The 27865-nt window shown below is 45.7% G+C and overlaps 1 protein-coding gene across 1 annotated transcript; it reads right to left on the bottom strand.

Annotated features, from left to right (window-relative positions):
* Positions 1–210: 210 nt before the first annotated feature.
* CUNH13orf42 (chromosome unknown C13orf42 homolog) lies at positions 211–25608 on the bottom strand. Its single transcript, XM_021230201.2, has 4 exons — positions 25213–25608; positions 5824–5971; positions 2467–2701; positions 211–1683 (listed from the first exon to the last, which is right to left on the bottom strand). Exons 1-4 carry the CDS (start codon positions 25606–25608, stop codon positions 1509–1511), a joined length of 954 nt encoding a protein of 317 aa, XP_021085860.2. The 3' UTR covers positions 211–1508.
* Positions 25609–27865: the final 2257 nt, after the last annotated feature.

Raw genomic sequence — 27865 nt, 5'->3', positions numbered from 1 at the left:
CCATGCCTGCCCGCCTGCTGCCATTGTTCCCTACCACGGTGGTCATGGGCCCAACCTCTGGAATTTAAGCTCTTTCTTCTATAAGCCACCTTGGTCATGGTGTCTTATCATGACAATAGAAAAGTAACTAAGACTCCTGGTTAGTACTTGGGTGAAAGAAAAAGGAGGAAGGTCAATGTGTAGTGTCTTCTGTAACCAGTGGCTCTTAAGCTTGACTGGGGGCAGCTCTATGGCCAAATGAAGAGTGTCTGCTGAATTGAGACAAAGCTGAGAGTCAGCCTGAAAGGGAAATTATCGGCTCAGGGCCGCCAAGGCCAAGTGCTCACCACAAAGGAGATTGTTTGCCCCAGTGGGACAGAGGGCAGGGAATTAGAGACAAAGACAGGAGACAGAGGAGAGGGGGGAAGGGAACAAGGGAGAGGAGGCAGGGGTATTTGTTCTGGGGAGGGTAAGGACTGTCTCTGGATAAAGGGGAGACAGATGTGGCACACAGGGAAATGGCATTTTATGAAGGTAAAAAGGGGTAAAAACACCTCCATGTTAGGCTGAGGTGTTTAATTATGATTGGGTAAATTAACTAGGTGAGCCAAGGGGCTTCTGACAGCTGGATCTTGGTAGCCAGCCTCGGGAGTAGGGAATGGCCAAATAAGGGAATAAACATTGGTGGCTAGCTTCTGGAATACAATCTAACTGGTTTTAGCAAGGAAGACGGAATGGGGGAGAAGGAATGGCAAGGCCTGCCAGAACCATGCTCAAGTAGGCTAGTGTCCCGTCACAGACGATGTCTGAGCTACCAAAATTCTTCCTAGCTACCTGTAAGCAGAAGGTGCTGAGCCTACCATGAGCTGGTTTCATGGGTACAGCTTTGTGTGAGAAACAGAAAGGAGAAGGACGAGCCTACCTCCACCTCCTTGAGCCAGCGGTCTGCGTGCAGGAGTTCTGGGCAACAGTGTGATCGATCACAAGACAAGCCATGACACCACCGTTCTCTGCCCTACTGCCTGGATGTTGGCCTCATTTTCAGCCTCACCTAGCAGCAGGGCCTGTGAGGACCCTGAGAAGACCTAGGGCAGAGGGGCTGCTTTCTGACTGTGTTCTGCATGCGAGGAGACAACCTCAGACCTTCACTATTGGGCTTCTGAGACACTTCCTTGGAGACTTCCAGCCGGAACTCTCACAGCCATTCGCACCTTCTTCTATGTTTGACAGGCAAGACGGGGTGGCAGGGACACTCATTGAAGGCCTCTGTGCCTCTGCTCTGGGACACCAGCAGCCAGCCTCTGCTTTCCTTCTCTCTTGTCTACTGCTGTGGGAAGCCCAGTCTCTGAATCCTGCAGGACATATCCCCTGGGAAGCTCGGGCTCTTTTTGGCACTAGCTGGGCACTGACAGGCAGTGTCGGGGTTTGGTTGTGTCACAACTTTGTAATTTCATTTTTAACTCTACCAAACACCTCACACTGTCCCAAAGCAGACCACCTGTCATAGACCTAAGCTAAGGCAAGTCAAGTCAGGGCACTGTCCGCTCCCAGAGTCTTTCTCGAATCAGCCATTGCCCTTTGGGATTCTCTGCCTCAAAATGACCCTCCTGCAAAGATCCCGGGGGCTCGTGTGCAAAGAGTTCCTCATCCCATTCCATGTCTTCTCTCGAGACGCTGCGGAGGATCTGTCTGGAGCTCCCCAGGCTGCAAGGGAAGGGTGAGGGAGAGAGTCAGGCTCAAGCTGGCCCTCACAGAGGGGAGGGGCACCCAAATTGGCACCATTCCTTCTGAGAACATCCATTGTTCCCCCAGTTCTGGGCTTTAGGGAGAACCTTAAAGTGGAGTGTGGGTGAATTTCAATGGACATTGACCTGGCCTTGAAGGAGAAGGTTGAGCACATGGCTTATTGCTATGGGAGTTAAATGCTCTCAAGGAAACTCTGGACTCACCAGAGTTGAGCGGCTTGTGAAGAGGTAAAGGGATAGCCGAGGAGTCTATCCTGTGGTGAGGCCTGAGTGGCTGCCCTGTACAAGGCAAGGGGAATGTGGGAGTTGGCCATGGGAACCAGTCTTGGGAGAGAAGTGTCTGGCAGCAGAGCAGACACAGGAGCCAGTGTCATTCTGTCCCCCCAGGGGCCAGGCCTGCATGAAGTCTGGCAGAGCAGAGGCTGTCAATGCCTTCCAAGGCAACAGTATCTCAGTGTAATGTTGCTTTCTTCTTGGTGTTCTACTCTGAACAACCCAAGCTGCCATTAGAGACATGCAGCCGGTGTAAGCATTGGCCTAGAGAGGAAGCAAGGTATCAACAGAGGACAGCAGTGAGCCAGGCTGCTGGCATACAGACTGGGAGAAAACATCTCAGTCAAGCCCACCTCATAAAATCAACAACCTCTGCACATGGGGTGGGGGACCAACCCACCCTAAGAAGCACCCGGCCAGTCTGAAGCACACTGAGATTGTCTTGGTTCTGTTAAGTCCAAACACTTACTCTTTTTTGTGGGCTTTGGGCTTAAATTTCAGGGTGTTGAATGCCCCTTCCACAGCCTTGGGTAGGTAAATGGGGTGTCTCTCAAGCCTCCTCTGGGTGCCAGTGACCCTGTGTTCTGTGCTTCTTCGAAACCGGCTGTCTGCTGTGGCGTGAGCAGCGATGGCCTCGGAATGTCTGCGTGGTGCCCGAAGAATCCAGTTGGAGTGCAAGCTGTGCTCCTGTGAGCTGGTTGCCACTGGAAGAGAGAAGCACGTGACCTGGGCAGCTGGCCATTATCAGGGGAGCAGATCATAAAGGAGGGCAGGAATGGGTGGGGAGTCCACGGCAAAGGAAAGATGTGTTCGCTACAGAGAACCCTGATCTATACATAATGATGCTGGAAAGATGCCCCAATGTTGTTCAAAGAGATGCTATTTTTGTTAAAAGTAAAATATAAATAAAACCCGAGTGTGTTGAAAATCCTTTATGAAAGTCCCATGCCCGAGCGTTGGCAGTGGTAGTGACCTGCAGATGGCATTTGTCTTTCCGTTTCTTTTATAAATTAGTTTTTAGTTGTAATGACCCTGTGTGAGTGTGAGTACTCTCAGAGGCCAGAAGACAGGGTTGAATCCCCTGAAGCTAGAATTACAGGAGCCCGGTGTGGGAGCTGGAATCCGAGCTCTGGTCCTCTGAGAGAGCAACGTTGCCTGGAAACTGCTGGGCTGTGGCTCCTAGCACCTTCATGCTCTTAATGCTTCGGTGTGCTGTCTGCTTAATTTGTTTGTCGTGAACACAGATTATTGGTGCTGTTGGGGAAAGGGGGTGTGTCAGAGGACAACCGTCAAGAGTCAGTTCTCTCTGGGAGTTGATTGAATTCAGTTTTTCAGTCTCAAGTGTTTTCACCTCTGAGTCCTGTCACTGGCTGTTGTATGGCTCATTCCTCCCCATTGCAGCCCTCCCTCCACATTTCCGGGAGGGAGGGGTGGAAGGGGGTGATCACCAGCACCGGTGGTGAGCAAAAGGTTACCACAAGGTCAAATGTGACAGAACCAAAACTTTGGAGACTCTGGAGGTTCCCTACCCAACACTGTAGAAAGGATTAAAATCATTTAGAATTTATACATATTTTTACAGTTTATATAACTATGAACAGTTGCTGGTAGGGGGAGACTTTGAGCAGCCAAACTTCAGAGGGAAAGATGTGGAGCTTTGGAGTCCTGCAGGATGTCAGGACTCAGGAGTTGTCACCTGTGTTAGCGTGAGCTTCCTGGCAATGCAGGTCCTTTTGAGTTACCCCTGCCCTTTGTAAGTAACCCCTCACTCATACTCCTGCTAATAACCCCATTGAAATTCACTGGTCCCCGATTTGGACCTTGGTGTGGTGAGTCATGGGTTATCTGTCTAGACCCTAATCTCTAGGTTAAGTAGAAGCATTTATGGTATATCTCCCCAGGAAAAGTCACCCAACACTGGCCTTTGCTTCTATTATGTTTTGTCTTTTCTTTTCTTTTTCCTTTTTCCTTTTTCCTCTTGAGGCAGGGCCTCACTGTGCAGTCCTGGTTGTTCTGGAACTCTCTACATAAACCCACAGAGATCTGCCTGCCTCTGCCTCTCAAGTGCTGGAATTAAAGGTGTGCACTACCATGCCTGGAACAATGACCTTTCTTATATTTATGTTTGGTTTTTCTTTTTAAAACAAGACCTCATGTAGCCCTGGCTGGCTTTGAACTCTCTCTGCGGCCAAGAATAACCTCAGACTTCTGAGCCACCTGCCCCACGCCCCCGAGTGCTTCAATTGCATGCATCATCACCATGCCTGCCCCTGCAGTGCTGGGAATGGAACTCGGGACCTGGTGAATGTTAGACAAGCACTCTCCCAATTGAGCGACATTCCCAGCCTTCCACGCAGGGTGCTTTCGTGACAGTCATTGTTTGTGCTATAACCATTAAGATGTCCCATGTCCTTTATGGTTCTGTCATCTTTTCCTCAGTTTTAGTGGGTTTCCAGGCCACTGTCATTGGGCAGAAGCAGCATGGGAATGAGGAGCGCACAAAGCTGCATGTAAGGTAAAGGGACCCTCAGTGGGTGTCCCCTTTGCAGCCACAGAAGCCATCGTGGAAATACAGTGCTTTCCACAGCCAGAACAACAGTAAACCAGGAGCCTGCCTTGTGTGAGTGTTACGTAATATTCAGGAATTACCTAATATTGATACCAGTCACCATTAATTGTTGTCCAAGAGCTAGAGACCCTGAATAAAATCATTGATAATTTCACAGTTTGAGGGTCGGGGAGTCAAAGACGAAGATATTAGCAATCATGGAATGTAAAAGTGAGCTCAGCTCCTAAGGGGTGGGACTTCTCCTGCCTGCCAGGACACCAGTCACATTTTGGTTAGAAGTAAAACCTACCCCACTGTCCTCCCTCTCCAGGGGCTGTCTGGGCCTGGCCCTACACCCTGACCTCACCTCACCTCGGCTGTGCCTAATACTACTTCTTAGCTAGCTTAAGAAGGCTCAGAGCTGAATTTCCAAACCACTTGCCCATTACTTTCCTTTAGACACACTTTTGTAAAGTGCCCACACATCAAATATATACTTCTATGACCCGTGAGGTTTTGCTTTTGCTTTTGCTCTGTTGTTCTGTGTATTGGTGAGTATGCCCTCCTCAATTTCCCACCACCCTGCCATTTTTTTAAAGGCAGGTTTCTAGATATCCTGGTCACTGATTCAGCTAGCCTGGGTGAACAGCAAGTCCCAGGGGTCCTCCAGTTTCTGCCCCCCCCAGCACTGAGATTGTGGGCTCACACCATCACACATGCCTGGCTGCTGGAAATTGAACTCTGGTCCTCATACTGTTGAGGCAAGCAGTTATAGATGAGCCAAATATTAGGGCCCTGAGCTATGGATTTTGAAACAGAGTCTCTTTACATAGCCCAAGCTGCCCTCCAAACTCTCATCTGGCCTCCTAGTTCACCCTTCTAAGTGCTGGAATTATAGGTATGTACCATCATGCCCAGTCTGTTTGAGTCAATTTGCATACACCATTAGGTAGTATTTAAAAATATTCATATTTCAGAATTCTGTCTTGCAAAACAGAAACATTCCCCCTGTGTGAAACCATTCCCCATTGACAGCTTCTCTCTTTAACCATCCCCTCTTGCTTTCCATCATGGAGCGTTAGGAGGTCCTACCAAAACAAAACAAGCACAGGTGCAGGCTGGGGCAGGGGCGGTAAGGGCAGCTGGGACAAGGGATCAAGCCTGACATGACAGTGATGGAGTCCCTTTCAGTCAGGAAGGTGTGGTCCCTGATTCCATACCAGGAGTCTGCCCAGGGCCCCACCCCCCAGCACATCGCCTGCCTTTCCCAGCTCTCACCATCAAAGTCCACGTCCTCGTTGGGCAGGTCAGCCTCAGCAGTCCTTGGCCGTTTTTCTGTCTCTAGCTCTGCAATGATGGAGTCAAAAAAGGCGATGGCCTCGGCCACATCGGTGCTGAACTGGGAGTACTTTTTTGAGGTTGCTTTCTGCAACAGAAGAACAGGGGGAGGGGTATGAGAGAGTTGCCTGGGAGTTATTTGGGTGTCCTCGCATACAAAAGCCAGAAATATTGAAAAGAATTAATATTTCTAAAATTAAATGCATATGGGGTTTTTTTTATTTGTGAGGTTTCAGAGGAAACTTTGATGGCTAGGATATGGATTTAACCATGGTACTTATCACTAGGCAGATGGATTTTTTTTAAGAGTGGAATATTGTGTGTCCACAAAGAATAGAATCTTGTCATTTGTTACACTGTAGATGGAACTGGAGGCCATTACCTTAAGTGAAACAAATCAAATACTGCAAGGCAAAAGCTTCACGTAATCATTCATATGTAGAAGTTAAAAGGTTTATCTGATAGAAGTAAAGGGTTTTAAAACAATTGTCCCCAGAGAGGGGGATCAGGGAAGAGAAGAAACATATTGAGGCTAATGCGGGCCAAAATAGACAGGAGAAGTTCTAGAGTTCCACAGCACAGCAGAGGTTGTAGTTACGACAATTTATTGTGTGTTTTATAAAGAACTAGAAGATGGTCTAAATATCCAGTCTCTCTAAAAATCCCCAAAGTCTTTTTAAAATATCCAGTCTTTCAGAAATGTGCAAAGTCTTTCTAAAATTCCAAAATTTCTGCAAAATTCCAAAGTTATTCTAAGCTATCCAGGATGAGTTCCTGTAAAATCAAAAGGCAGATTAAATAAATTTTTATTCCAGTAAGAAAGAACCAGGGCACAGACACAATATGAATAATGCAAAACTAATCTCCAAAAGTGTAAATAACTCAGTGTCTAATGTATGACTTTCACAAATGGCCTTATGACTCCAAAGGGCTTGGAGAGTTGTATTTCTCTGGCTCCACCATTCACTCAGTTTGTCTTACAAGCTCCAGTTACCAGCATTCCACAGCTGCTGTTGTTCTCAGTGGCCATCCTACCATACTGGCATCTCCAAACTACTGGGGTCTCAACAGCCTCTCCTGGGATCTCTTCAGGGACTTTGACCCTGCTACATGGTACCAAGCCTCAACTTCTCTCCATGGCTTCTTCAGACTTGGGGCTTCGATTGCAACTGAGGCTGCATCTTCACCAATGGCCTGTCCTGGAGCCAACCTGACCTCTGTGACTTCCCCATGCCTTCAAATCCAGGACCATCTGAGGGGTTCTCAGATATATAGAGTTAAGCTGCTGGCACAGGGTACGGCCATGGCCTCCCTGCCCCACGGCTTCTGAGTGCTGGCTGTGAGAAACACTTCCCTGAAGATTTTCCTGCAAGATGTTGGCCTCTTAACCACACCTGCTTCTTTAGCTTCAGCTCACCAGAACCCCAGATTTTTGTTCAAAATATTGAACAGTCTAAGATTCTTTAAGGGAATATTTCAAACTTCCCTGTGAAACCTCAAAGGCCAGGCTTCCCTTACCTGCATTGCTCTAAACACAATCCTCCAGTTTCCATGATGACTCATGAAGCTCTGAGCACTCAATGGCGTTTCTGTCCCAACGTTCCAAAGCCTTCCACAATCCTCTGCAAAGCAGGGTCAGGCCTATCACAGCAATAGCTATTAATTTCTGTCTCAGACAGGATTTCTATTGCTGCAATAGAACACCATGACCAAAAGCAAGTTGGGGAGGAAAGGGTTGATTTCTTCTTAGGGCTACAGTTCATCACCCAGCAAAGTCAGGTGGGGAACTCGGGACAGGAACCGTAGACAGACACTGAAGCAGAAACCATGGAGGAGCGCTGTTTACTGACTGGCTCCCGTGGCTTGGTCAGCCTGCTTTCTTACAGTACCCAGGACCACAAGCCCAACGGTGCCACCACCCTGTTAGCTGGACCCTCTCACATCAATCATTAACAAAACTTGCCCACAGGCTTGCCCATGAGCCAATTTGGTAGGACGACTTTTCTCCACTGAAGCTCAAATAACTCTAGCTTGTGTCAATCAGACATAAAAGGAGCTATCACCCTCACCAAAGTCCCTGCTGTTCACGATGTATCTTTGCTAGTCTGGTCATTGGATTCATTCTGAAAGTGTCTGTCTTTTTACTGGAATTCTCCACCAGACATGCTTTCCACTTTCCCACTTGGATCTTCAAGCATCAAAAAATTGTTTAGAAACAATTCACTCCCGGCTGGTCCCAACATCTGTCACTCTGAGTCTTGTCTGTTTAGTGCCTTGTTTCTTGACACCTCTTTCGTTTCCCCTTCCTTGAGTGATGTTTTTGTTAAAATCTACACATTGTGTTGTCAATAGGCACTGAGGGTTTTGGTATCTGAAAGCTGTCTTTGCTTTGCTAGACCTTCAGTTTGGCTTTTTGACAGTCTTAGGCAGCCTGCTGATGCTAAAATCTTTTGTTGCTATGGCTACCATGCATGGATCATTTTTTAATTTCTCTTGAAACACCATGCTTAAAGTGGAGGCTAATTAATTTCCAAAGAGCTTCTTCTGCCTCACCATAGGTCCCCTCAGTGACGCACTTGCCTGAGGATCCTTTTCCCACATGGTGGCTGTCTCTTGGCAATGTCTCACTGCAGTCGATACTTGATGCTTGTCTACATGGTAGTGGGGGGTTGGGGCCAGTCTTTTTTAATACCAGTCCCAACCTTAGGCAGTACCCTATGTTTGGGGATGTGACCCTCAGGGATTTTGCCCTCCTCAGCATCTGAGGTCTTGGACCCAGTAACCCTCATAAACTCCCACATTTCCCTTCCCAGGAAACTTCTTGTTTTGGGAGCTACAGAAGAACAGCCTGGTCTGGGGTTGTTATAGCATCATCTGAAGGGAACCATCAGCAGCTGGTCCCATACATAAGCCAGCACTATAAGGGATACTGGCTTAGGGTCTGCCAGTCTTTTGTGAGCATCCTTATGATAATAGAGAGAGCTTCCTATATTTGTGGCCTTCCAAGCTTCTCCCCTGACTCTCCAGTTCATGCTGTGCTATTGCCAATTGTCAACAGCTCTAGGAGGCTTTCCAGGGATGTGGTTACTCACTTAAGCAGGTACAGCTGTCCTGCTGAGGCAAGATGAGGGGAACATGATGAAGACATGGGAAGGGAAAAGATCCTCCCACTTGGAAGTCAGATTGAAGTCTCTCACCAGCGAAGAAGCACAACTTCTACGTAATTAATTAACATTTGCTGCAAAGGCTGAAGACATGCAGTTGATATTCTTTTCATATATAGATATTTTATGTTCAGATAGCAATGTGTCAGACTTAAGGCCTGAATGTCTTTCCCTAGACATCACCTGAAATTTTTCCAAAGACCATTAACTTTGTTTGCAGTAGGATGTCCTATATTCCTGTGTCTAGGGGACCTTGCCAATTGTTTTATTTTGGTTTTTTGTTGTTGTTGTTGTTGTTGCTGCTGTCTTTCTGTTCTTCTCCCCCTCTCCTCTTTCCATCTCCCTCCTCTCCCTCCCCCCTTCCCCATGCTCCCAATTTGCTCAGGAGTTCTTGTCCCTTTCCCCTTCTTCAGGGGACCATGTGTTTTTCTCTTGGGGTCCTCCTTGTTTCCTAGTTTCTCTGGTGGTGTGGACTGGATTGTAGGCTGGTAATCCTTTGCTCTATGTCTAATATCCATACATGAGTGAGTACATACCATGCTTGTCTTTTTGTGACTGGGTTACCTCACTCAGGATGTTTTCTTCTAGTTCTATCCATTTACCTGCAAATTTCAAGACTTCATTGGAATTTTCCCGCAGAGTAATACTCCATTGTGTAAATGTACCATATTTTCTCCATCCATTCTTCCATTGAGGGGCATCTAGGTTGCTTCCAGGTTCTGGCTATTACAAACAATGCTGCTATGAACATAGTTGAACATATGTCCTTGTTGTATGAATGTTCATCTTTTGGGTATATGCCTAGGAGTGGAATTGCTGCATCTTGAGGTAGACTGAGTCCCATTTTCCTGAGAAACCGCCATACTGATTTCCAAAGTGGTCATACAAGTTTGCTCTCCCACCAGCAATGGAGGAATGTTCCTTTTTCTCCACATCCTCTCCAGCACAGACGGTTATTGGTGTTTTTTATTTTAACCATTCTGGCTGGTGTAAGATGGTATCTCAGAGTTGTTTTGAGTTGCATTTTCCTGATGGCTAAGGATGTTGAGCACTTTCTTAAGTGTCTTTCAGCCATTTTAGACTCCTTTATTGAAAATTCTCTATTTAGTTCTGTATCCCACTTTTTAATTAGATTGTTTGGTGTTTTGGTGACTTGCTTCTTGAGTTCTTTTTTGAATATCAGCTCTCTGTCAGATGTGGGGTTAGTGAATATCTTTTCCCATTCTGTGGACTCCCTTTTTGTCTTGTTGACTGTGTCCTTTGCCTTACAGAAGCTTCTTAGTCCCCTTTAATTGTCAATCTCAATGTCTGTGCTACTGGTGTTATGTTCAGGAAACGGTCTCCTGTACTAATTCGTTCACGGGTGCCTCCCACTTTCTCTTCTAACAGGTTCAGTGTGGCTGGATTTATGTTGAGGCCTTTGATCCATTTGGATTCAAGTTTTGTGCATGTCGATAGACATGGATCTATCTGGAGTCTTCTACATGCCAGCATCCAGTTATGCCAGCACCATTTGTTGAAGATGCTTCCTTTTTTTCCATTGTATAACTTTAGCTTCTTTGTCAAAAAATCAGGTGTTCGTAGGTATGTGGGCTAATACTAGTGTTTTCAATTTGATTCCATTGGACCTTACCAATCGTAATCTTGTGAAGTGCCCCCAAGAGCCACCCTATGAGCTCATTTAAGCTTCTCAACCACTCTTTAAAGACAGCAACTTACACTCCACCATCCCTGCTAAAACCCATTACTTGAGTTTGATAAAATTACTCAAGAGAGAGCTACACTTCTTGCACCGCCACTCGGCTCTGAGAAGCACACACCCATTCTCCAGGCTGTGTCACCATTCTCCTGAGTGTGTCACCCATTCCCCAGGCTGTGGCACCATTCTCCAGAGTGTGTCACCATTCTCCTGAGTGTGACCCATTCTCCTGAGCTGTGTCACCATTCTCCTGAGTGTGTCACCCATTCCCCAGGCTGTGGCACCATTCTCCTGAGTGTGTCACCATTCTCCTGAGTGTGTCACCATTCTCCAGGCTGTGTCATCCATTCTCATGTGTGTGTCTTGCTTTCTTCTGAGTGCTTATCCTTTTTTCTTAAACTTTATGCTTAAGCTTACATAAAAATATTAGTAAACTCCAACTCTGCTTCATAAACTTGCCAGTCCTGAAATTCCCCATGGCATCAAAGCTAAGAACCCTGCTTTGACCTGAGGTTTTGACCTAAAAGTCTAGGCAAACTCCTCTGGCTGTCAGGAGTACCAACAGGGAGTTGTGCCCTGCCTCTGCCTCCCCCAGTAAGTATCAACACTTGCTGCAAGCTGGTTCCAATTCTCCCCTTGGATTTCAGTTTGGCTGATTTCCCAGCAACATCAGCTCTCTATCTGGTGCTGCCAAGAAAAATTGTGAACTTGCTACATCTTTGGATTGTTGTTGTTGTTATAGAAATGGGTATAGGCAAGGAATGGTGGCTCATTCTTGAAATCTTAGCATCTGGGGAGGGGAGGCAAAAGATCTCATTTTTTGCTGCATGATGCCCTGTTTAAAACTGTAAAATAAAATATTAAAAAGGTGGAGTGAGGATATAGCTCAGTGATAAAGCACTTGCCTAGAACAAATGAAGCACACAGTTCAATTCCCAATATCACCAAAACATAAGTTAATCAATTAATTGATTGATTACATTAATTAAAATTGGAATCTTATTCTTTCTAGGTCTCTACATCCCAACCACCTCTCAAAGATGAAATATTGTCATCTTTCTTTTTCTTTATATTTCTTTTGCATTGAATATCTGGGTTCCAGATGACATTAACAAAGTAATTTCCTGTATCTTACTGTACATGATCGCATGCCCAACATTGGCCATGAATGCAGCTGAGGGTCCTATGTCCCCAGCCTTGTCCGTGTCAGCTGTGTCCAACCCTGGCCTTTGGGAATAGCTCTTTTCTGTGTGATTGTGCTGGTGACTTTGTGGTGAGACACTGTCACATGCAGCGGTTAGTTTTCAAGGTTTGCTAGTCCAGATTTTTTGAGACAGGATTACCCTGTGTAGCTCTGGCTGTCCTGGAACTCCCTTTATAGACCAGAATAAGCCATATCTTTTTTTTTCCCTTTGAGGTGAGAGTTGTTTGTTTCAACAGGACCAATCAGCTATAAATCAGGATTCCCATTACCTCCTCCTCGGGTTCAGTTAGTTTTTGACAGTGGCTCACATGACTCTGCTGTTATTATGAAGCACGTTACGAAGAAAACCCATAATCAAAGGTAAAGGGATAGGTGGGACCAGGTGTGCAGTGTAGGGAAAGCAGCTCCCATGTCCCCTAGGGGGCGCTACAGTCATAAACCTCCACTAACTCAGCTTGCTGGTAAGACTTCTGAACCCAAGCTTTGGGGGTGGTTATAGGGGGTGTCTGTTACACAGATAATGATTGATTAAATCATTGGTCACTGGTAACCAGGTCAACCTCCTCCCATGCCCAGAGGGTTGCAAGTCCCAAACTCTCATCTTGCTTTGGTCTTTTCTGCAGCCAGCATTAGCACACAAAGGCAGCACAGTGGAGATCCTAAGGATTTTAGAGGATAAGTGGCAAGAAGCAGCAATCAAGACAAATATCTGTTTCATAGCATCATGTGAGTGGAAAGGATGCTAAAAGCTAATGGCCATCCACTTCTGGCCCACAAGTCACGGCTCTAGGAATCTCTGGTTTAAAGTCATCTTATATAACCTCAGCACTTGGGAAGCTAAAGCAGGAGGTTTGTCATGAGTTCCAGGTCAGCCTGGGCTCTAGGGTTAAGACCCCGACTCAAAAAACAGAAACATAAATAAATAAATGTCTTAGAGATCACAGTGTAAGATATACTTGTGCATAATTTTAATAATAATTTAATGTGAAATTTTAACTTTTTGCCTTTAAATTTTTTACTTATAAGAACTGTTAATGAGATCCAGTTGTTTGTCTATGGCCATACCACCCTGAACGTGCCTGATCTCATCTGATCTTGGAAGCTAAGCAGGGTCGGGCCTGGTTAGTACTTGAATGGGAGATCCATTTGCTTATGTAAAGTTGTCAATACATAAACACACACACGCACACACACGCACACACACACACACACACACACACACACAGGTACTGGGGTTGCCAGATTTAACAAATAAAGATATGGAATGGGAGCTAAATTTTGATTTCACACAATGAGTAATTTTCTCAGTATAAGTAAACGCTGAGCCAGAGATGGTGTCACAGCCCTCAGAGTCATGTCCATCCTTCCCAGGCGAAGAATCACTTGAGCCTTAGGAGTTCAAGACCAGAGTGGACAAACCAGCAGGACTCCATTTCAAAACTAATAAACCAGAAAAACTTACTCATCGTTTACTAGAAACTCTAATTTAACTTGGTATCATATATTTTAGTTTGTAACCCCAATATGGAAACACACAGGGAAAATGATTGTCAATGTATACACCTAAACTTATATAATAATTATTTTCATATCATAGCTTTCAAGTTATTTTTATTTTCTCTAGATGTCTTGTATCCTATCAATTTCATCTAAAGAGAAAATATACCTTTTTGAAAATGTATTGTATGAGACTGAGCAGCCCCAGTGGGGAACTGACCATGAGAGCTAAGTATCACCAGAAGAAACACGCTTTAAAACTCAGTTGCCTGTGTGGTCTTTCTCTGCAGTCCAGCTGGCGCTCAGCCATTGCTAGAGTTCTCCACACTTCAGTGGCTCCTGGACACCACTGTTGTGAAAGCAGGTGATTTTCTTCAGTCAGGTGACAGGGAGCGATGTGCATTTTGCAGCTAGTTCTTTCATGCACAGCTCAGGCTGCTCAGTGCTAGAATGTCCAGGGAGGAATCAATGGGCTTTCATCTGATAGAGATGTATGAGCAGGAATCTTCACTTGAATAGCAACCAGCCCACACTGGGGGCTCCAAAGGAGTCAACCCCCTACCAAGATGACCCCCCTCAGCCAGCCTGAGCTCTAAGAGCTCTTCTCCATGATGCTGGGATTGAACTCAGATCCTCGTGTTTGTAGAGACTCTTACCCATTAAGCTACTTCCCAGCCCCATTAAAAACCGATATAAAATCATTCAAAGAAAATGGCTTCTTAAAGAGTCATTAGCTATAATTCACACATTACCTATAGTTTTTTTATCCTCATTCTAACACACACACACACACACACACATACACGGCTGACATGGAGGATGGAGATGTTCGACTAGATGGCAGTTAAAGTTACATAGCTCACAGTATTTCAACACCACTAACTTAGACATTTCGAAGAGATGAGCTTTTCCTGTGTGAATGATTGCTATGAATGACAGCTAGTCTTTAAGCCAAGTGGAGTCAGGGGATGATTATGAGGAAAGAAAGAAGTACAACATTTCAGAGAATCGACAACAGGAGAGGGGCACAGCTTACAGGAGGGAGCAATGAGAGGGCCCCCAGCACCTAAGCAAGCACATCTAAGGAGGGGCCCAGAGCGAGCTGCACAGGAGGCTGGGCTTCCTCATCCTTTTTGATGTGGAGTGATGGCAGAAGAAGCAAGACAGCAAGATGGAGGGTCACCATCCTTAGGGGGAGTGTGTTTTCAGAGATCTTCATTTTGCTTCTTTGTCATTGAGTCAAAGTCTTTTTGTGTAGCCCAAGGCAGTCTGGGATCCACCCAAAAGCCCAGGTTGGCCTTTAGTTGACACTCTTCCTGCTTCAGCCTGTCCCGTGCTGGGATTATAAGGTGCAGCACACACACCTGGCTATTCAGAGAATTTTTCCTCAACATTTGTATTACACACACACCTGCATATACACACACATGCATACATGTTGCACATGCATACCTCACCCTCCACATGAGAGCAGGAGCATTATCTCATGTATAGCATCATCTCATGTATCTGTGCACAGAAAAATTCCCGAAAAATAGTGTGCTCTCCATGGACGTACTAATAGATGAATAACACATGATTCCTAAACACATCACTGAAGAAATTGTCAATCACTCAACTCAGGGATCCCTATGTCAAGTACCATATAATCCCTAGCAATCAGGGAAATGCAAATCAAGACAACTCTGAGATACCATCTTACTCCGGTCAGAATGACTAAAATCAAAAACACTAATGACAGTTTATACTGGAGAGAATGTGAAGAAAGGGGAACACTCCTCCACTGCTGATGGGAGTGCCAACTAGTACAGCCATGTTAGAAATCAGTATGGAGATTCCCCAGGAAAATGGGAATCAGTCTACCACAAGACCCAGCAATTCCACTCTTAGGCATATACCCAAAAGATGCACATTCATACAACAAGGATGTCTGTTCCACTATGTTCACAGCAGCACTATTTGTAATAGCCAGAACCTGGAAGCAACCTAGATGCCTCTCAACTAAAGAGTGGATAGAAAACATGTGGTACATTTATATAGTGGAGTACTACTCAGCGGAAAAAAATAATAGAATCTTGAAATTTGTAGGCAAATGGATGGTACTAGAAGAAACCATCCTGAGTAAGGTAACCCAGTCACAAAAAGACAAACATGGTATGTATTCACTCATATATGGATTTTAGACATGTATCAGGGGAGTGCCAGCCTACAGTCCCACTACCAGAGAGTCTGGGAAACAGGAAGGACCCTAAGAGAGATATGCATGGTACCCCAGAGAAGGTGGAATGAGGCAAGATCTCCTGAGCAGATTTGGAGCATGGGGAGGGGAGGGGAGAGGGAGCCAGCATAAAGAGAGGAGGATAAGATGAAGGGAGAGGAGGACATGAGGGAGCAGGAAGGTTGAGTCTGGGGAAGAATAGAGGAGAGCAGGATAAGAGATACCATAGTAGGTTTGAGGGGAGATCTGGAACTAGTGAGATTTCCAGAGATCTACAAGGATAACACCAACTGGCAAACTAACCAATAGTGAAGAGAATACCTTAAATGCTCCTCCCTGATAATGAGTTTGACGACTATCTTACATGCCATCCTAGCACCTCCTTCCAATGACAGACGGGAGCAGAAGTGGACACCCACAGCTAAACACTGAACTAAACTCATGGAACCCAGTGACAGAGAGGGAGGAGTGATGAGCAAAGGGATCAAGACTGGGCTGGTGAAACCAGAGAAACAGCTGAGTTGAACAAGGCAGAGACATCTTGGACCCCAGACTGATGGCTGAGAGGCCAGCATGGGACTGATTCAGACCCCATGAATGTGGGTGTCAGTGAGGAGGCCTAGGTAATTTATAGGGCTTGAGGTAGTAGATCAGTATATATCCCCGGCACACAAATGGGCTTTGAATGCCCATCCCACAATGAGGGCTGCTCTCTCCACCTGGTCACTTGGGGGCGGGCCTAGGCCCTTCCCTGAACGAAATGATGACTGTGGAGATCCCTCATGGAGGGGGATGGGGGGTGAGGAGGGGAGAGAGAGGGAGCTGTGACTGACATGTGAAACAAGCTTGTTTCTAATTTAAATATAAAATAATAATAAAAATAAAATTAAAAAGAAAGTTTGATGAGAGGAGGGAAGAGGAAGCTTGGAGACAGAGAAGGGGAGAAGAGGAGAGGAGGACATGAGGGAGCAGGAAGGTTAAGTCAAAGAGCCACTATAGGTTTGAGGAGAGATCTGGCACTAGGGAGGTTTTCAGAGATCTACAAGGATGACACCAACTGGCAAACTAACCAATAGTGGAGAGGCTACCTTAAATGCTCTCCTCCGATAATGAGATTGATGACTATCTTAAGTGCCATGCTAGAGCCTTTATCCAGTGGCTGATAGAAGCAGAGGCAGACACCCACAGCTAAACACTGAACTGAACTCCTATTGCAGAACCCAGTTACAGAGAGGGAGGAGTGATGAGCAAAGAGGTCAAGACCTGGCTGGTGAAACCCACAGAGGCAGCTGACCTGAACAAGGGGGAGCCCTTGGATCCCAGACTGGTGACTGAGAGGCCAGCATGGGACTGACCCAGACCCCCTGAATGTGGGTGTCAGTGAGGAGGCCTCAGCAATCTATGGGGCCTTGGATAGTAAACCAGTATTTATCCCTGGCTTACAAATGAGCTTTGGGAACCCATTCCACATGGAGGGATGCTGTCTCAGCTTGGACACATGGGGAAGGGCCTAGGCTTTGAAAATTGTCCATGGAGGGCTTCACCCTCCCTGGGGAGCGGAGGGGAAATGGGGTGAGGGGTTGGGAGGCTTGGTGGGGGGAGGAGGGGAGGGTGAGAGAGCTGGGATTGACATATCAAGCAAGTTTGTTTCTAATTTAAATAAAATTTTTTAAATGAAAAAAAAGAAAGTTTGAAATCCAAAGTCAGAGGGGAAAAATCTAACTTCCCCAAGCAATAGGCCTGGTGCTTTTTATATCAACAGAATTTTGAACAGGTCCAGATCTTTGTGTCTCCACTTTCCAGCGAGTTCCCGGGAAAAGCATCTGGATTAATCAGCTCACTGGCGGCGTGTGCCTTTGCGTGATACTGATTTCTGTGAATATTTCTTCTTTGCTAATTTTCCAGCCTCTGCTGCCCTTCACTACTCTGGCACGCAGTTCGTCTCAGGTGCTTTGCCCGGTGCGCTGAATGAACATGTGTGGAAATGATCTGAAGAAAGAAGACCTACCACAGTGAGGAGCCCATAACAGCTCTGCATTGTTGCTTTGGCCTTAGCTCCAGACATCTCCAAGAAGTAAAGGTAAGGGCACGTGACCTCAAGGCTGTGGAGACCTGGGGTAGAAAGCAACCAGCAGAGGCTACAGGAAGAAATTTATGCACAGTTAGGGAAAGAAATGCCTTATGGCATGCCTTTTGGTCACCTCCCCTTGGCTGGGTTTCTCCTGAGGGAAAGCAGCCTGGGTCATGCAGCCTCTTGAGCTCTACTGAGATCAAGTTACATGTAGTACTTCCCCCTCCATGCTGCCCATGTGTCCTGAGAAGCACACTCTGATGTCCCACATATTACATGAACTCAATCCTTGGTCTTCAGTGGAAAGACGCAGGGACCCACTGACAACAGCAGCAGACACCATCAGTGTATGGCCTTACGACAGCAGCGGACACCATCAGTGTATGGCCTTATGAAAGCCACCTGGTGCCTCCTTGTCAGATATGAAGGGGTGTCTGAAAATCAAGGATGTCCTTGGATGGGGTCCTGGTGTGTCTCAGTGGGGCCACAGGGACAGGAGATGAGACATGGGAAGCTACTGCTTCTTTTCATTGATGCAAACACCCTGGTGCCTAAGTCAGAAGGAATCTTGCCCTATTGGTCCAGAGACTCTATATTCTGGGCAAAGTTCTTCTGACATGTGTGTTATTCTCTGTGTTGGACATTCTAACCTGCATCCCAGATACAGATAAAGCTCTACACTGACCAAAAATCCTCAGATATGATTCCTGTTGTTTCCATGTATATATGTATGTGAGAGACAGAGAGACAGACAGAGACAGAGAGACAGACAGAGAATAACATTCAGGAGTTGGTTCTTCCTCCATGTTTGTCTTAGGAATTGACTCTGGATATCAGACTTGGTAGCAGGTCCCTTTAGTTCTGAGTCACTTTGCAAGACCTGTGATTTCTATTTTATAAATGTTACAAACAATGCAGTTTATTCGTTGTTACGATACGATCTCTCTCTCTATGCTGTGGGAGGGAAGATTGACACAATATGTGACTGGGACTCTCACCCATGTGGTCTTATTACACCACCCCAGGCTCACCTCCCTTCCAGTTTGTTCTCCCTCCTCCACCCACCCTTGGGAGTCCTTCTAGGCTCAGGGTTTCTCCAGAGAGCTGGGTTAGCAAACCCTTGGCACCCTGGTGCTTCATGCCTTAATCACGCTAATATTTCAGAAAGGTCTATTAAAATGTCTTACTCTAGAGAAGGACACAGTGCAAGACTTGATCCAATGGTGTGCTTTAATATCAAGTTGTGCATCATGAGTGGTATGTACACATAGAATGGCATAGGAAGACTAAAGTTCTGTGGACACACTAGAGTACCAAGCAAGGAGCAGAAGCAAGTTTACTTCTTAAAAAAAAGTAATTACAGACTTATATAAACTGATTCAATATCTAAAGCAAAAAGGAAAGGAGGATGACATCCAGGTTCTTGGGTCAGGCCAAGGGCTAGCATTTGGGAGGGAGGTGGGGCTGCCACAGCACCCTGGGATTACGGGAAGCAAGGCTCACTTGGGAAAGCCAGCACTCACAAAAGATGCCAGACTTTTCAAATTTAAAACATCCGCAAGTGTCCAGTGGTGTCTGCTGCTGGGCTCCAGGGAAAGAGAAATGAAAAAGATACTGGTTTCACTTCATGTCCACCAGAGTCTCACTACAGTCCATCCAGGGGGTACGCATTTGAACGAAGCACAAGACGATGTGATAAATGCTACAACAGAGGTGCAGGGGCTGGTGAGACGGCTCAGAGGGTGAAGGTGCTTGCTGCCAAGACTGGCCATCAGATCCCTGGGTCCATTGGCTGGAAGGCAAGAACCAATAGCCACAGGTTGCCCTCTGACCTCCACATGTGGGCTATGACACATGTGCCCTCCCATCCATCCATACAAATAAATAAACCTAATAGAATGGAGATGCCTTTATGCTAATGCTGGAGAAGAGAAAATAAAGCTGGTTCTATAGAAGAGAGTGTGTATGTCTATAACTGTCATCAACAAGGATGGCATAGAGCAAATATGCTAATGTTAAGTGCTCAGAAGTGTTCTTAGCAGTTTGTTTTGCTTAGTAAACCTCAAGTATAAACTTAAAAGAGAAAAACCTAAAGGACTGGCCTGTACATAAAGACACTCTTACACAGTTTCTGAGTTTTGTTCCATGTGAAACATACATGTACTTTGTCCATGTTGTGATGGGAGAATTTCTCAACTGGAATGACAAAGTTGTCACTCAATGTCATGATACTGTTAGCAGATAATGCACTGTGTTATAAGTAATGTTATGAGATTCGGTATTTGAGCATTTAATTTGGCAGTATGTATATTATGAACTTATCAAGCTAGACCAAACATCATTCATAAAAAGATAGTGATAGGTTTAGAGTCTCTGTGTTAGGCCATTAGATATTTATATTTGTAACAAAAATGTTCTTATAATGTATACAATATATGTAAGCCTCTGGCAGATACAACATGACAAAGATGTTATGAGAAAATTTGTTCATTTTTAAAGATATTTTAGGTATGAATTTAATGATAATTCACTGATTATATCAATGAATACTATCCATACTTTGTCTGGAGTATAGGTATAAGTCTATGAGAAAAGTAAATCTTAAAAAGACTTAATATGTAATTAAGTTAACAATAAATAAAATGCTGTCTATAAGGTCTTTTCAGAAAAGTTTTAAAACTGGTTTGTGTCCAAAACAATTAGTGTTTCTTAGATTACTGATCTACTTTTCATAAAATTTTAAAAGGCCTAACTTGAAAAGAAAAAACTTAATGTTTTTTATTTAGTTTTTTTCAAGTTTTCTTTTAAAAAAGAATCAGAGCTCATTTAAATTTCTGTTTAAGCTGACATGATTTTAAAGACTTCCTAGCCGTAATTAAATGGGGCTATCACACACATAGCATACATGTGTACCTAGGTAATACCCATTTATGGCAATTGATGCTATTTAATAGAAATTATAAAAGCTATTTCAAAATAACTTTATCTAAAGGATTTTACAAGGTCAAATATTAATGCATGAAGTCTGGGGAGACAGTTCAGTAGGGAAAGTGCTTCCTAAACAAGCATAACACCCAGAGTTTAAATCTCTAGCACCTACCCCAAATTGGGAGCAGACAGGCAGATCCCAGGAGATACTGGCCAGCAAGCCTAGCCAAAATAGCTCAGTGGGAGACCCTGCCTTGAGACTACAGTAATGTAGTCAGCAATAGAGAAGGCTATCCATTATCCTACTCTAGGTAAGCACCCACACAATCAGCATCCAAGCATCTCTGTGCACATACCACACACACACACACACACACACACACACACAATTTAGTGCACTAATATAAAGCTAGAACTTAATTCTCTGTGTCTAAAGAAAAAAGGCACACGTTAAATGCATGTCCCTTCTGCTTACAAAAGCCTTCCAAGACACAATGCTTAGGAGAAAGCCGAGCTACTTTCTCCTTGCAGTGATAAGACACCATGAGCAAGGCTACTTCTGAAAGGGTTTATTGGGGGCTTGATTACAGTTTCAGAGGGTTAGATCCATGGCCATCATGGCATGGAGCATGGCAGCAGGCAGGCAGGCATGGATCAGTAGCTGTGAGTTTACATTCTCATACACAAATAGGGGACAGAGTGAAAGAAAGTATTTTCTTTTATTGGTTGTGTTTTATATTCAGCTTATGTAACTAGGTGGTCATTGCTTGTTAATTTTCTAAAGAAGCAGTTTCTAACAAAGGACCCTGACAAATCATCCTCCTCCCAGGATACTAGGATATCACCCCCAGGACAGACAGCATAAAATTCAAGAATGAACTTCAGATGGACTTGGCATAAGAGCCATCCCTTTTATACCTCTTAATTGATTAAAATTTATCCATAAAGGTTTTAATTAGCACTAATTCCTTGGCCTCTGTCAATTGTGCCTCATGATGTGGGACCATATCAGCCCATATAGGAAAGATCTTGTCACAATAATGAAGGAAAGTTGATATCGAACCAGATGACTAATCATCAATGTCTTCAAAGAAAATTGCTCAGAAGCAAGAAGGGGAATCATCAGCTCCAAATAAAGTCACACTGTGCAGGGGCCACAGAAGCAAGAAAGGGAGTTATTAGCTCTGAATAAACTCATACTGGGCAGGGGTTGCCTGCCTTTTGTTGAGAGACTGAAGCAGGGGGGTCTTGAATTTGAGGACAGTCAGGGCTTCATAGGAAGAACCTATCTCAAAAACAGCAACAAATATTGAATCACTTATACCAGCCTTTCCAAAGCAACTCGACCTGAGAAATTACAGCATTGTGGCTCTTTGGTCACATGGTCACATGGTCTCATGGTCACATGTGCTGTGACCTTGGCCCCTCCAATACTGCTTGTGATATTTGTTTCAGGAATAAAGGTATTTCAGAGATTATCACAAACCCAGCATATCACCCCAAATCCCTCAAAACTGAGGTCTGAAAACAAAGAGAACTGTCCCAATACTAGATGAGATATTTTAGAGCGATTTGTGCTGTTGGATGGCTGACACAATGGTTCCCGAAAAATTAAAAATCTCAAGGCTAAGGAACTACATTAGTCAATAAAGCGCTTGCCATGGAAGCATGAGGACTTGAGTTCCATTCCCACCATTCACATAAAAAGTACCCTTAAAATCCCAGTGCCTGGGAGGTGGGTCCCGGAGGTTTGCTGGCCAGTCAACCCAGCCTAATCAGTGAGACCCAGATCTCAGAGAGAAATGCTATCCTCAAATCCAAAGTATGTGGCTCATGAGCAACAATGTCTGAAGTTGACCTCTGACCTACACACACACACACACACACACACACACACACACAGGAGAGTTAAAATTCCCCTAGGAATTCCTGCTTGCAGCATGGAAAGGCTGAAACCCCACTTCAGAGAAGGAACTTGCCTCCAAGAAAGAGATGTCATGTGGTGCTACCAACTTCTCAGGGTCACCCTGAAGGACAGACCTGAGGCAAGCCAGTGACAGGTCAGTAATGAGGTAGGGTACTGCCCAGGACTGCTTTCCTATAAATCCTCCTTGTCTGTTATTAAACCTAAACTCATGGCAGTGTCCTACAGATGAATAATTTTTCTTCCTCTTCTCACTGCAGCTGAAATAATTGCCTCTCCTTCCTCCTCTTCTCACTCGTCCCTATCTCTTTAACTGGTGTACTGGATAGACAGCTCATGCCTTCCAGAGTCCAGGCTTTGACAATAAAACTGGGAATAACTGGGATCCCTTCATTTTTTTTCCTCTTCCTGATGTGGCCACATTGAATAAATCTCCTTTCTCTGCCTTTCAGGACTGCTTTTCTCTTTAACTGGAATTTGTTGGGGTTTCCCAAGTCTGGGCTTTAGCTGTAAAACTTCCAGTTACACTATTTCCTTTTGTGGTGTCGGGGACTAGATCTTCAGCTTGTGAATTTTGAGACTACATTCAATTCATCCTGTAATGGAAAACAGGGGGAAAAAAGAGTGGGCCCTAACTATTGGCCCAACTGCCGTGGCATTTCAGGAGGAAAGATCCCTCTTGGTGGCTGCACTACTAGCTGGAAACTGAATGTATCTCATAAACCCAGCATATGACTTTCTGTAGGCCAAAGGCAAAGGATGCCAGCAGCTCCCTGTGACTGCTTGTGGGATGTGCCTGGCATTTCTGAGGTCACAAACATGGTGCAGCAAGATGGACTGGGTGCCAGCACCTGTGAGGTGGCACTTACTCCTCCTAGGGTGTGGCATCATACCCAAGCTTTGCCACTAAACAGGCCTAGAAAACTCAGAAGAACAAAAAATGCAAACTTTGGTCTGCTCACCTTCAACAGCCTTTCAATACTCTCCCTTCTTATGGAAAAGACCTTGAAACAAAGAACAACTGCTGGGCACCAAGGTTGAGGAGACCCCCTCCCTGGAAGAGATTTCACACCATTCAGAGAGCTTCTCTCACAGTTAAATCAATATAGGCATTTCTTTCTATAAAATTGTAACATTGTCTTTTCTGTAAAACTGTAACATTGTTCCAGGAAAGGGGAGAGAATCTAAGAATTTTCTACCTCCAGTTCTGGTCAAACTATAAATAAATCAATTTTCCTTTGCCAATGTCTGCTCCCAAATTTCCTCTGAAATGCAGGGAAACCAATGAGCAGTTTATGAATTGAGTTGCCAGGTAAGCAGCGGAGGTCACACATAGCAGGCGGCCATGTGCATTACAGTTGCCACTGGACTAGAGCTTTTGTGTGCCCACCCCCATCCTCAGCACCCTAAGAAGCCAGCTGTGTCCTAACAGGGAGGCTCCATCTGCAGGGAAATGCAGAGCTGTTCTCTGTAAGCAACTAAGCAAGACCCAGAATCCCAGGAGAGTCAAGCTGGAAGGAAGCCCAGAGCCTCGAAGCCCCCTTAGCCACCAGTGCCAGTTTCGGTGGATGAAACTGGCTCAAAAACCGATAGCCAACTGGCACAGATCTCAACATCCTAACCCCAGACTAGGAGGCCCTCTCTGGAGCTCGATACTGACACACCTTGACAGTTAAAATGATTATTTAACCCATTTCAACCTAGTATTAAGTGCGAACAGTTGAAACCCGTTAGCTAAACCAAGTCCTCGAGATTTGATAACAGTCCAGTCAGACATTCAACATTAACAGACCTTGAGGAGCCTGCAGGACCCTCTGGGGGAGAGAATAGGATCTGCTCTAACCCATACTCTGGCCATCAGGAAAACATTTGTTAGAAATATTCAACAGATGACACTGGCACTCAAACCACAGGTACAATAAATAATAGCGGGAAACGGCAGCTTGGTGGCACAGGCTTCTACCCCTAGCACTCAAGGGGCCCAGGAGAAAGACTGCAAGTTCAGGGACATCTTAGGCTACAGAGAGAAACCCTTAGCATAAAGTGAAATAATGCCAAGGAAATGAATGAGAGAGGAACTTGGCCAGAAGACAGAGATGGGTCCCCGAGCCGCAGTTTGCCCTTCTGAAACAGAAGATCTGTCAATTTGAATTCTGCAACAGAAAAGGAAAGTAATATCTATAAAACCTTGTAGTCAGCATCATCGTGAGGCAAACACACAAGGTTTCTTCCAGGGTTGCCATACTTGCATCTGGCTTGTGGCTTTTCACATGCTATGACAGCAGTTGTTTTAAGAAGAGTCATCATTCATGAGATTTGTTTCTGTTCCCCCAAAGCCATGCAAGCATTATCCCCTCTATCAAGTCAGGCAATAAGTGATAGGTTCAGAAGCAGGTGAGGAACCTGGTGACTCCGAAGCCCCTGCCCTTGTCCCCTGCTCTGGATCCGGGCCCGATCTCTTCAGCAGTAAAAAGCAGCTTCCCCCAAACCCAGAAGCCTGGGAAGTCTGGGGATTGCAGCCCATCGCGAATCCTGTCAGACCCACTCAAGAGGGAGGACTTCCAGCAAGTGTCCCGAGGCTCTGGGAAAAACCATGAGGTGCAGCCAGCCTGCTCCACACTTACCTTGCCTTCTCCTGGGGTCTTTTGTGCCCCCTTAGAGGACTTGGAGGATGTGGACCCAGCCCCCTGTGCGCGCCGGGGCCTCAGGTCACTCAGGCTGCTGAGATACTTCTTGCGCAGGGCCAGCAGCTCCTGAAGATATTGCAGGCAGTCCTGGGTGCGCGAGTACATCCAGGCACGGTCCTCCTGCTGCAGGTAGTGCAGGCTGGTGTCCATGCTGTGGGTGCTTCTGTACTTCTTCAAAGACTCGCCGGACTTCTCGAAGTGGTCCCCAATCACGTACATGGAGCTACTACGAATCAGTCTGACAGTGGGGCTGGCTCCCGAGTAGTAGGGGCCCTCGGCTGCCGCCTTCCCTTGCGGGCTGTGGTGGAGGATGGAGTGGATCTTTCTGAGCATGGTGCTCCGTTTCCCTCCGTGGGAACCGTTGGCCGAGCGCACAGGTGTCACTTGATCCAGCTGCAGGCAGAGGAGCCCATTTCTAGGCCCTGCGCCACCTGCCTCCCAGGAGGCTCAGCTCTCACAATCCCAGCGAGAAACAGCTGTGTCAGGCGGGCAGCCTGCAAGTCTCTCATGGGGGACACTTATGTGGGACAACCAAGATGGCACGAGAGTGACTCCCTACAGGAGACAGTGCCCAGGCAAGCCTTTCGAGTCAGTTGTTGAAAATACGCCCTATGCTTTTCCATGGAAAGCTTCAGCTGGAGGGAAATAGTGGCAACATTCTACCTGCTTAGTCATTGTCTTTCCTTCGCGTTTTCCATCGTCGTGAGTGGTCTCGCCCGGCTTGATTTGATCTTCAAAAAGTTTTTACAGTTCTGCCAAAGCTGAGCTGGCCCTGGTGCTGAATTCTGTAGGTCCGAAATAAAAATCTTACTCTTCAGGGACACCCTCAGCCAAAACCCAGGTGTTGCTCTGGGTAAGATCCAGCCCCCCTTGTAGTCCAGGGTGGACACGACCAGGGCCCTTGGCAGGAGCTAGCAGATGCCCTGATAAACCCGGCCCTGAGCAGGCATCCGAGCGTCCTGGAGGAGGCTGGCCCTGCGTAAGAGGACCTCAGTGGTCACCCGATAGCAGGCCTTTGAGGACTGGAGGATTCAGGTATCTGGATCACGACTTTTTGCACAAATGCGTCAGTGAGCAGATCACATGCACTGGGGAAGATTCATTTCTCCTGGGTGCGTTTTTAACTCAGAACAAACCAAACCAAACCAATTCCTTCTCAAGAGCACTGAGTTATTAGCACCCCAGGGACCCCCACCCCCATCCCGGCCCCCAGTTTTCACAGTTCCATTGACTGTCACATTCATTTCTCTCTAGAGTTTATTTTCATTCAGGCTCGGGTCTGAATCCTGAATGTCTCTAGTGCAGGTTTTTCTTTGGGTGTAGGTTAGGATATTAGAGGACTTGTGAGCTAGATAATATATGTAAAGTATTGTTGCGTGTATCCACACACTTTGTTTTTGTTGTTTACTGGGTTTACTTCATTTTATTCCTGAAGTAGAAAGCATTTGTAGCTTTAAAAGGTAGAAAGAAAAACATTTTAAAAAGTTTATGTACTGCTTTTTAAATAATCATTCATTTTAAGCCGTTATAGAATACTACATGGAGGTGTTGTTTGTACTGGGCATCCTCTGTGAATGTGTTCTCCCAGGAAGGTTGAGGACAGAGTTCCTTGTGTGTGAAACTGTTTAAGCCTCCCCATTGCACAGGGATTTAAGGAAGATAGAGTATTTTCCAGTGAAGTAATTTATTTAGTATCTGTAGCTTTCTGGAGAGAGAAGCATGGTCTCAATCACAATCTTTAATGAACTTCTTCACAGGAAATCCCTCCCCTGCCCCGAGAGATTTATCTACCGTCTAAACAGTTCAGCTGAAAGTCCCATGTTCCCCTTTTAAAAGGCACCGAGATACGTCTCCCCTCGACTCTCTGTCTCTGCCTTCATTGGGGCACAGTGTGGGAGAGCCCATAGAGGACAGGTCTAGGGGCATCGCTTCTCAGAAGTTCTCATGACTGAGAAACTCAGCCTTCCTTAGGAGACAATGCCAGTGACTGGTGGCCATGTCTGCACTGCCTGGATCAAGAAGATGTGTGAAGAGATTTTAAAGACAGTATCTCCTTTCCAGAATGCAGCCTCACCTTTTGCTCACAGAGGGAATGAAACTGCCTTCCTCCACATGCCCCCTCTTCCTGCAAGCCTCTCTGCTGGATTCTTATCAAGGGCCAGACTTAGGGGGGACAGCTGGTAAGAGCTCTTGCACTGGAGCCTGACTACTTGAGTTCAACTCCAGGAAGTAGAGGGAGAGCACCAAGACCAACTCCCACATGCTTCTAATTCCACATGTACCTTGTGATATGCGTGCGCACACACACACACACACACACACACACACAGAGGCGTATTTATGCACACACAGTCAGATTTAAAACAGCTGGTCACATCACACCCACCCTCAAGAGTGGATAGGAACCAATGCATGCATGCTTAGTGTTCATTTTCCTCTGCTCTTTTACTGTCCAGGGCCCCAAACTAGGGAATGGCACATCCCACTTTCATGATGGGTCTTCCAAAGTCAATTAGGGCAATTGAGACAATTCTCCACAGACATGCTCACAGGCCTGATCTGGATAACCCCTAATGCAGACCCTGGCAAT

Source organism: Mesocricetus auratus, unplaced genomic scaffold (assembly GCF_017639785.1).
Source record: "Mesocricetus auratus isolate SY011 unplaced genomic scaffold, BCM_Maur_2.0 Super-Scaffold_100707, whole genome shotgun sequence".
Lineage (NCBI taxonomy): Eukaryota > Metazoa > Chordata > Mammalia > Rodentia > Cricetidae > Mesocricetus > Mesocricetus auratus.
Note: the sequence above shows the minus strand (reverse complement) of the source record. Positions and strands in the feature narration are given on the sequence as shown.